Source organism: Theropithecus gelada, chromosome 3 (genome assembly GCF_003255815.1).
Source record: "Theropithecus gelada isolate Dixy chromosome 3, Tgel_1.0, whole genome shotgun sequence".
NCBI classification, from domain to species: Eukaryota; Metazoa; Chordata; class Mammalia; order Primates; family Cercopithecidae; genus Theropithecus; species Theropithecus gelada.
Genome location: NC_037670.1, coordinates 87,161,803 through 87,172,612, shown reverse-complemented (window position 1 = coordinate 87,172,612; position 10,810 = coordinate 87,161,803). Strand labels below are relative to the sequence as shown.

Sequence of the window (10,810 nt, the reverse complement as noted above, 5' to 3'; positions counted from 1 at the left end):
GGGATTCAGAGTCTGGCCATGTCTGGAGAACTTCCGAATCAAAGGGGTTGGGTGTTCATTGGCATGAGGAGTGCGACCTGGAGGGAGGAAGGTTCATGCTTCAGGGCCCTGAGCAGAGGCACCAATGCCCCAGGAGAGACGACAGAGTGGCTCCAGCACAGTGAGCCTGGAATGGGGCCCGGGATCTTCTGGCACCACTGGAAACTCTGACAATCGGTGTTCAGGGCAGCCACAGGGGAGAGGGCATGAAAGTCCCCAGGAAACAGCATTCTCAAGTGGCTTTGCAGGAAGGGACACTAACAATGAACCCTCAGAAAAGAACCTATGAGAACTGTCCTGAGCCCATGTGAAACACAACCATAAATAAAATCAGGGCAGAGCCACTACTGTCACACAGACAGATGCAGTGAGGCAGCCAAGTCTGATGGCTCATGTCAAGGTGGCAACCTTCCTACGCCAGGCAGAAGAGGCCTGAGGAATTTCAGGCTACAAAAGCAACTTGCAGACGTCAAGGGTACTGAAAACTGAATCGACAGTCTTTCATCCCTGAGGATGACAGCTCCCAAAATGTAGGACACAGTCTGCCTCAGGCTCTACTGCCCCACCAAGTTCACTCCTGCCCGTCCCAGAAATGAGGTATGCAGGGACCAGTGAAATGCCAGCTCTTGCCCTTGGAAACGGCAGCTTGTCTTGACTACAGACACCTCTCCGGACGCACCCAGAGCCTCTATTACGCAAAGGGAATATAACTCCTGACAAGAGGAAATAAATCTGATCACCCAGAGCAGAAGCCAAAACCAGAAGGGTGATGGTGGTTTTCCAGCAGTGAATAAATCCACGGCTTGATTTTTTTTGTTGTTGTTTGAATATACATTCCAGATGTTTAAGAGAAATCTACAAGCCACATCTCTAGATTCCAAACTGGCCTCTCTGTTCATCTCTTCTCTGCCCTAAGCAACTTTCCTCCCTGTAGTTGAGTTAACTTCCCCCAAAGTCCACTTTGTTTATTAATTTGCTGAGGAGGTTCTCTAGTCATCACACATGTTCCAGTGTTCTTAGATTTGCTTTTAGAACTGGGTGGATTGAACCAGTATTTCCAGGACTATCCCCTGCTAAAACTTCAGGCTTATCTGCTCTCCAAAAAGCATGTTTCCATCTTCGCTCTTGTTGCCTGTCACTCACCCCATACCCATAATCATTTGTGGATATCTTGCCATCTTTCAAAATCCAACTCCATGCCACCTCTTCCAGGAAGACCTTCCTGATTCTTCCAGTGGGAATCAATCTCTCTCTCTCTCTCCCGAACTGCAGCGGGCCCTTGTTGTCTCTGCTCCTTTCGTGTGATTCTTCTCACATTGCTTTGTGTTATGGTTGCTTTCCAAACAGGCTGTGCTCCTGAGGAGTGAGATGTATTTTGGATTTTCTGTACTACACTTTTTCTGATATCTCACAGTACTTACATCACACCTCACATGTAATATAGACTTGCAGCGTTTAGACTGCAAGGGGCCTGCTATGGACTAAATTGTGTTCCCCCTCAAAAAATTAATATTTTGGAGCCCCAACCCCCAATGTGATGGTATTTGGATATCAGACTTTGGGGAAATAATTAGGTTTAGATGAGATCATGAGGGTGAGATCCTCATGATGGGACTGCTGTCCTTTTAAGAAGAGACACCAGCTGGGTGTGGTGGCTCATGTCTCAAATCTTAGCACTTTGGGAGGCCAAGGCAGGCGGATCACTTGAGTCAAGGAGTTCAAGACCAGCCTGGGCAACATCCCTGTCTCAACATCCCTGTCTCTACAAAAAATACAAAAAATTAGCCAGGAATGATGGTGTGCGCCTGTGTTCCCAACTACCAGAAAGGCTGAGGTGGGAGGATCTCTTGAGCCCGGGAGCTCGAGGCTGCAGTGAGCTGAGGTTGTACCACTGCACTCCAGCCTGGGTAGCAGAGTGAGATCTTATCTCAAAAACAAACAAACAAACAAACAAACAAAAAACAGAAAGAGACAGAGAAGGAGACGCTAGAGATTTTGCTAACTGTCTGTCTGTCTGTCTCTGCCGTGTGAATACGCAGTGAGGAGATGGCCATCTGCAAGCAAGAAAGGGAGCCCTTAGCACAACCTAACCATGGTGGCACCCTCATCTCACACTTTCCAGCCACCAGAACTGTGAAAAAGTACATTTCTGTTGTTTAAACTCCCAGTCCACGTATGCCACTTTGTTATGGCAGCCTGAACTGACCAAAACAGGCTGTCCTCTGAACCAGCCTTTTTATTTTCTACAGTGGTTAAGTACCAGGTCCAAAGCGACACAGAGCAGAGCAGGGATCAAAACCCAGTCAGTCTCCTAACCCCCAGCCCACAGCTCAAGCAAATAGAACAAGCTTGCCAAATAACACAGAATGAAAGAAAAGGCCCAAAGCAAGAAGTATATTTTTCTTAGACATGTCCGTACCTCAAACTCTTTTTATCCTAGCTTTGAAATAACAAACCGAAGGTCCAAGGGGACTTCCAGCAAGGTCTGAAATTGAGAATTTGGCTTAAAAGGCTGCAAGAGATGAAGAAAAGAAGGGGAGAAGGCTAACTATTTGGTTAAGACAATATCATATTACGGAGTTATGAATTATGCAAATGAAACCGCAGGATTCACAACCTCATGAGATTTCTTGTACCTATACAAAAAACTACGCGAACAAGCATTTCGGAGCTTCGCTTTAAAATCTTCTGTTACTACCACCCTGTTACACTAGTTATAGGGTTTTCCATCTCAGGAAGGGCTTCCATACATACCATCTCATGGAAGACGTGCAACAGCCAGCACAGGTGTCACCATCTCCCTGCAGCAGAGTACACTCCTGAGCCTTAGCTCGCTTAAGTGACCCAAGCAAAGTCACAGAGCTGTTGGAACTGCGACTGGAATATTCTGTGTGTCTGTGCAAGCGAGACAGGGAGAGACATAAACAGAAAGAGAGAGAGTTGGGGTGGGGTTGATCCCACTTCACTATATTTTCCCAAGATTGCATTCAAAGAAGTCCCACAAATGTTCCCCATCAGCAGGCAGCTGAAAGAAAATAAACCACTGATGAGAGCCCTGGGCTTAGCCCTTGTTCTGTCACCAATTCAGTATTGACTGGGGCGAGCCACTTAGCCTCTCTAGTTCTGCTTCGTCAACTGCAAAAAAAAAAAGGTGTGTTGAATTGTTTTGCCGCCTTTTTTTTTTTTTTTTTCCAGTCAATGAAAGGGACACTTTATTGAGGCCCCAGGGCCATGGGGCCTGGATTGGAGGCTGCCCTCAGGGGAAGGAAGAGGCTTATTTGACCTTCTTCTTGGGGCGCAGGTTGCTGGTGTGGCTGCACTTCTTGTGGCAGTTAACAGCACAGGGGTGCAGGCGAGCACAGCACTTGCGGCAGATCATCTTGTCGTAGTTGTATTTCTGGGCAAGCTGGCGGAGGGAAGGCTCAATAATGCCACCTTGCAGACGCAGCCCCAGGTGCAGGATGGACTCTTTCTGGATGTTGCAGTCTGAGAGAGTGCGGCCATCCTCCAGCTGTTTGCCCGCAAATATCAGACGCTGCTGGTCAAGTGGGATGCCCTCCTTGGCTTGAATTTTGGCCTTGACATTCTCAGTGGTGTCACTGGGCTCGACCTCGAGGGTGATGGTCTTGCCTGCGAGGGTCTTCACAAAGATCTGCATCTCTGCGTTTGTAGCTCGGCCACCTGAGTCTTGTTTTGTCTTTTATTCCCTTTAAGCTCAGACAATCTGTGGTTTTCTAAATTAGACAGTCAGATAAAAGATCAGGCCAAGTCACTTCCAAAAATGTCTGAGCTCTGGATCAGGCACTCAGGAGGACTACACCTTTTCATGGTGTTTCTTCCCCAAACTCTTCATATGGGAAGGGGGCAGAGACAAGACTGCAACTGGTCTGAATGCGACAAGAATTTAAGTCGGTGCTGTCATTAAAAAGCTCAGCTTTAGCCATTGGCACCAATGTGGGCAACATGGCTTTGCAGGAAACCAGATCCAAGTATGCAGAAGACCAAAAGCTTTATTCCACTGCGACCAGCAAAAGGCACATTTCTCAGACACTCTTCTCTATGGAATTTAAGATCTTGTGAGATCCTGCCTAACTTAGACCTTAAACACCAGTTATTTCAGGCCAGTGACAGCCCCAGATCAATAAATACTCAAATCATAGTAAATCAGAAAACAATGTTAACAGCACGAAAAATTGCTTTATATGGCAGCAACTGTATTTATTCACCATAGGTATTACTAATAAAATACAGAGAAGGTAAGGGCTTAATATGTCATTCTGTCAGTTTTTATTTTTAACACAGACTATTTTCAATCAAATTCAAAAAATTTCCTCAATGATCCCATGGCTCTAGAGCAACTAAGAACATTCATCAGGAGAAAGACATTAGGGCAGGTTTTTAACAAATGAGAAATACAGTCATTCTCTTGAAAAGATGAGGGTTTAAGACATAATTATTAGGTCTTGAAAGCCTTGAAATTAAAGCCAGTCCAGTACTATTACTGGCTTTCAAGTCCCATATTGTTTGGTGAGTATATTACCCAGGGTTCTCTAAAGGGACAGAACTAATAGGATAGATGTATATATAAAGGGGAGTTTATTAGGTGAATTGACTCACACAATCACAAGGTGAAGTTGCATAATACACTGTCTGCAAGCTGAGGAGCCAGGAAGCCAGTCTCAGCCCCAAAACCTCAAAAGTAGGGAAGCTGACAGCGCAGCCTTCAGTCTGTGGCCGAAGGCCCACGAGCCCCTGGAAATTCACTGGTGTAGGTCCAAGAGTTCAAAAGCTGAAGAGCTTAGAGTCTGATGTTCAAGGGCAGGAAGTATCCAGCACAGGAGAAAGATGGAGGCTGGAAGACTCAGCAAGTCTTCTCTTTCCATGCCTGCTTTTATGCTGGCAGCTGATTAGATGTTGCCCACCCAATTGAGGGTGAGTCTGCCTCTCCCAGTCCATTGACTCAAATGTTAATCTCCTTTGGCAACACCCTCACAGACACACCCAGGGACAATACTTGGCATCCTTCAATCCAATCAAATTGACACTCAATATTAACCATCATAGTGGATATAGTACAATACTGGCTTTCAATTCTCATATTGCATAATTGTTGTATTTTTTATTAATTCGTGTTGGCACATATTATGGAAATTTCAAGGACTCTCTACCAATGAGTTTCTCCTTATCAGCAAATGCCCATAAGGAAGATGGCAGGAAAACTCATTCATCAGAAGAAATGCAGCTCACGACTATGATTGCTTTCCCAACTCCAGCACTGGGGTCCCAATTTCACAACTTTCTGCCCTTCCAACATACAATATTATTTACCTGGCATCTTACTTTATGTTCATACTAAACAATGAAATTGGTGAAATGGAAAGTTCAATATGTAAGTTACAGTTCTTCCCAAACACATTAAACTATATAATAGCGATTTAAAATGTTTATTCCATCATCCCTTAAAATTATGCATTATACACTCACACAACAAGTTGATCCGTAACTTTCAAAGTGTGTTGACTGTAATTTGGGTTTCAGCATTCATCACTTACCAAATACTCAGTTAACATCTGCCCTATAGATATAAAATAAATACTCCACAGTCTTTGCCACAACAGTCACCATATAGTAAAAAGACAGACATTAAATTTAATAATTACAGTAATGCAGCTAGTGATACAATAGAGATATGTATAGTGGCTATATCTATTGACATTTATTCTATTAGAATTTAAAACTGAGAATTTTGAAGTGTTTATTGTTCATTGACATAACAATAAGAAATCCATTGCATGTTAACATAAATAACATTGTAATGAAAATGACTATATTTCAAAAAAAAAAAAAAAAGAAAGTTACAAAGTGAAATAAACCAGTCACAAAAAGACAAATACTATATGATTTCACTTATATGAAGCACCCAGAGTTGTTAAATTCAGAGACAGCAAGTAGAATGACGGTTGCCAGGGGCTGAGGGGCAGAGGGCGTAATCAGGAGTTATGGGTTAGTGGGTGCAAAATTTTACTTTTGCAAGATGAAAAAGTTCTAGAGATTAGTTGCACAACAATGTTAATGTACTTAACACTATGAACTGAACACTCAAAAATGATTAAGATGGTAAATTTTATGTTCATGCATATTTTACCACAATTTTTTTTTAATTTTAAAAGTTTAGTAAAAAGACTGGCATAGTTTTACAGTTTTATGCATCTCATAAATGTCTAGTTTAATAGAACACAGCTGGATTCTTATATGTGCTCCTACATTCAATCCGTTACAATATATTGTTTTGATTGAAGTTTATGAAGATTATCCAGCATCACAGATATTTTTTTCTAACTGCGATTATGTACTTAAAAAAGGAAGAGCATTTTGATAGCTTCATTAGATCATTGCAGATATTCTTTGGTATCACACCAAAACTTAACAAGTGGTAGCTTCTTAAAGGTTGGTTATAATGTGGAATCTGAAACTATACAAATTAACTGTTGCTATATTCTGTAACATTACTATCCACTGTTTACCTCCTACATTGAATGAATCTTTTACCCATGCATGATTTTGTAACATCAAGCATTGGTCATTGGGGAAATATTGGTTGACTATGTTAGTTATGCAGTTTTCCAGATGTTGCGATATCTTACTTTATATCAAAAAATTGCATGTGTTAATTTCACTTCTGAGCTCAGAAAAGTCTTTAAGTATTCTGAAGCTATCAAGCTCATGGTGGTGAATACAAGATCTCCAAGATTCTAATTTTCTCTTGAAAGCTCAAATTTTATTACTAGCCATAAATACAGTGAGATTCTTGACACAGTAAGCACATTTTGCTTATTTTCGTAAAACTGCACCACTAAAAAGATCTGCCATGTCTAAACATCCATCGTTTGTCTTATTCTTTCAAGTGAAAATGGGGCCCCATGAAAGAAAGGACTAGATAGCTTGCCGTTCAAACTGTCAAACAGTGATAGCATTGTTCAGTGCACAAGGGCCTTGTGCTCATGTCTCATTTTGTCACACAGAATATGTTTTAAAATTTTTTCATAAGGGTCAAGGTTTAGAAAAATTAATAATTTCTTACTCCTTCATCAAGGATGTTGTTAAGAGAAATTGTCTTTTTTATCTCCCCACAAGCACATGGCAGTGAAGAACACAAGGACCACTAGCACAACTTGATTTTAACACTTCGATTCGTGCTAAGCAGCAGCAGTTTGCCTGCCATTGCTTCTGCACCCTTAGTGCAAATGTCAGCACAGAAAGGCAAGTAACCTCTTACTGTTAATATGAAAATACTTTGATCTCATGGGTTCCCAGAAAACAGTCCATGAACCACAGTTGGAAGCCTCTGATCTAGAAGGTTCTTGACTCTGGAAACAAATTTCCTAGGACTGTGTGCTGCCTTTGTCATTAGCCGTATGGTGTTAGGCAAATTACTAAACTTTAGTGAGCCTCAGTTTCCTCATCCATTAATAGAGATAATAGTACCTACCCCAAAAGAGTGCTGGAGGAAAAAATAAGCCAAACTTTGTAATGCACTTACCTCAATGCCTGGCTCACTGTATGCAACAAATGGTAGCTCCCAATGCCACCTATTGTTATTAATGTTATTACCTTCTGCTCCTTTGCAAAATGCTATACATATTAAATGTCCTATAAATGCTGCTTAAAAAGCAATGATCTCCTCATTTCTCAGATGATAAGTTTTTATTTTGCCAAAACAAGATCTCATTTGACAACAAATCCCTAAAAATCCTGTCAATAAATGTTGGTGGACTGAATAAAGAGTCCCATATGGGAAGAGGTCATTGCAGATGTATCTTTATGTTTAGGCATTATACCAGAAGTGCTTTAGCCCCTCAGTGTAAAGGAAGACTATCACGATGTTTCTAAAGGCCAAGGGGAGTGTTTTAATGCTTGAATGTAATGATTTGGAAATACCTAGACCTAAGACAACCCTAGCATGGAATCTTCAGTGTTAAAGAAAAAATTAAAACAGGTAGCATATCCGAAATGCAACAATAAAACAAAATTCATCCATCCAAGTTAGTTACTGGGTTTCTATCTCTAAGAGAGATTTGTAGCTTTTAAATGTTGCTTCTTTTTCAAGAGGATGATTTTTTTTTCTCTCTCCCAAGAAAAATTTAATAGAGAAGAGGGAATCCCCAGTTCTCATCTTATTTCTTTATTTGGGCAAAAGTCACGGCCTTCACAACCAATGACAGCAGAAACCTTTATGAAAATAGCACAGCCTTTTCCATCTTAAACACTTAAAGGTCTATTAGATTTCAAGGAATGAAATAGCTGAAAAGTGACTACATTTGCCGTATTTCAAGCTGAGTGTGTAAATAACTAAGGTCAAACTCAGAAAACAAGGCTGATAATTCCATGGTGACCAGCCAGACTCCGGTTCCCATCATTTATTCATATGTTGATAGACTTCCCCAGGAAGCCTGGGAAAATAACAGAAGTTACTCAACTTCCCCCAAGAGAAAAGGGCTTCATTTTTCCTTGGCAGATTCATTTCTAATCACATAGCAGGGAACCATTATTAACATCTGGATATTCAAAAAGAGACACTGAATTATTATAAAAATGTTTCAAATCATCAACCTAAAATTCAAATGATCTACAATGTGTACGATCTTTTTCCCTCTTTAGTCAAGAAGATAAATGGAGAAATTCTTTATATTTCAACTTTCATTACACATTACACATTTGTTTTTAATCTAGGAAAATTCATGTCTGCCTACTGTACCTCCATATCAAAGACTGATATGTCAGCATTCGTTTCTGCTCCTCCCACCATGAGCTTCTTTTGAGAACATGTTTTTTCTTTTTTTTTAGAGAAAAGGTCTTGCTCTGTCACCTAAGCTGGAGTGTAGTGGTATGATCACAGCTCACTGTAGCCTCAAACTCCTGGGCTCAAGGGATCCTCCTGCCTCAGCCTCCCAACTCACTAGGATTACAGATGCATGCCACCATATCCAGGTAATTTTTAATTTTTTATAGAGACAAGGTCTCACTTTGTTGCCCAGGTTGTTCTCAAACTTCTGGCTTCAAGTGATCCTTCTGCCTCAGCCTCCAAAATGCTGGAATTTCAGGCATGAACCTCTGTACTTGACCAAGAACATGTATTTTTAGGAGTGAGATAACTGCAAAAATTAGTTGGTTCAAAACAGCCACCGTCTACTACTATTACAGATACTAATACTGAGTTACATTCTCTTTAACACAGTTATATGCTGTTAGGTTTAACAAGAATGAGGCAGATCAAATGTCATCATGTTTAACCAGGCCCTTCCTCCTTTACACAGTTTTTAAAAAGTTAATTGTCATGACTTGTTAAAAACACACTCAGATATTTCGATGCTCTTTGCCAAACCTCATCCAAGTCCTCAACATTAGAACTTGACAGCACTTGATAAATACCTCACACTTCTCATTAAAACTGTCTAGTAGCTTCTCATTGATCTTAGGATATTATACAAATTCCTGCCATGGCCCACAGGGCTCTGCTTGCAACCCCATGGAGAATAGGTCAGAGGACAAATGTGGTTCATGCCTACAATCTCAATACTTTGGGAGGCCAAGACAGGAAGATAAGGATTGCTTCAGGCCAGGAGTTTGAGACCAGCCTGGGCAACATAGCGAGACCCTATCTCTGCAAAGAAAAAAACATTAGCTGGACATGGTCATTCTAACCTGTAATCCCAGTTACTTGAGAGGCTGAGGCAGGAGGATTGCTTAAGCCCAGGAGCTCAAGGCTGCACAGAGCTATGATCATGTCACTGCACTCTAGCCTAGGTGACAGAGCAAAACCCTGTCTCTAAAAAAAATTAAAATTAAAATTAAAAAAGAAAAAGTCAGGCCCAGGTGAAAACGCTGGACCATCCCCTCCAACCCCAAACCCACCCCAGCAAGGATGGACAGGCTAAAATCTTTGCAAGCAACATTTATTTAGGCAAAGCCCATTTCAAACTTCTTGCCCTACTAATGGGCACCAACTTCCTGCCACTGCACTCCACCTTCTGCAGGACCAGCCCCTCCCCACCCACTTAATCACCTGCTTCAGCCTACTCTTCCGCCACACTGCCCATCTCTAGCCACCCTGAACAAAGACTCTGCCCAAGATGCTTCCTGTGACTGTTTTTTTCTGGCCAAATGCTACTTAACCTTGAAGTCTCAGCATAAGATTCACTTTCTTGAGGATGTTTTGCCCAGCTCTACCTCATACACACTCAGACTCCACAGGCATCCTTTGTCACACTGACTACAACAGTAAACAGCTAACAAGCTATTGAAGTAGCCTGCTGTTCAATGTCCATCTCCCACTTAGTCAAAAATGCAAAGATTAGGTCTGTTTGACTACTGTAACCTCCCCAAAGCCCAGAATAGAACTATATATAGGTGCTCAAAAAACATTCCTTCACTATGCAAGAGAGTTTTTAACAAGGCAAAACCCCTCCTGACTAAACTTTACATTCAGATGAAATTTAGTACAGATCAAACTGTTTCAGAGGGGAAAAATCTTTACAGTCTATTGGTTGTAAGGTAGAGAAAGTGAAGAGGCCAAGGGATTTTGGTTGGTTGCAGACTTAGGAGGGCCAGGGCTCCCCAACAGTTGTATGACTCCCACACAACAGTTCGGGTCCCAAAACCACTGGTCTAAATATTTATAATCTTTGGATTGAGCTAACAAAAGTTAAATAAAATATGTCCTCTAGTCCGATCTTGAAAATATGGCTTCAAATAAATTAAAGGTCTAGATAAT

The 10,810-nt window shown here is 41.4% G+C and overlaps 1 protein-coding gene across 3 annotated transcripts; it reads right to left on the bottom strand.

Moving 5' to 3' along the window:
• Positions 1-3,306: 3,306 nt before the first annotated feature.
• LOC112620714 (ubiquitin-60S ribosomal protein L40-like) lies at positions 3,307-10,225 on the bottom strand. Of its 3 annotated transcripts, none has more exons than XM_025379489.1 (2): positions 10,208-10,225; positions 3,314-3,697 (listed from the first exon to the last, which is right to left on the bottom strand). In XM_025379489.1, exon 2 carries the CDS (start codon positions 3,695-3,697, stop codon positions 3,314-3,316), a length of 384 nt encoding a protein of 127 aa, XP_025235274.1. In that variant the 5' UTR covers positions 10,208-10,225. The 3 variants fall into 3 exon arrangements, with proteins under 3 accessions (XP_025235273.1, XP_025235274.1, XP_025235272.1); XM_025379487.1 differs by lacking the exon at positions 10,208-10,225 and having other exon boundaries at positions 3,314-3,507; positions 3,595-3,697; XM_025379488.1 differs by lacking the exon at positions 10,208-10,225 and having other exon boundaries at positions 3,307-3,715.
• Between the last annotated feature and the right edge of the window lie 585 nt (positions 10,226-10,810).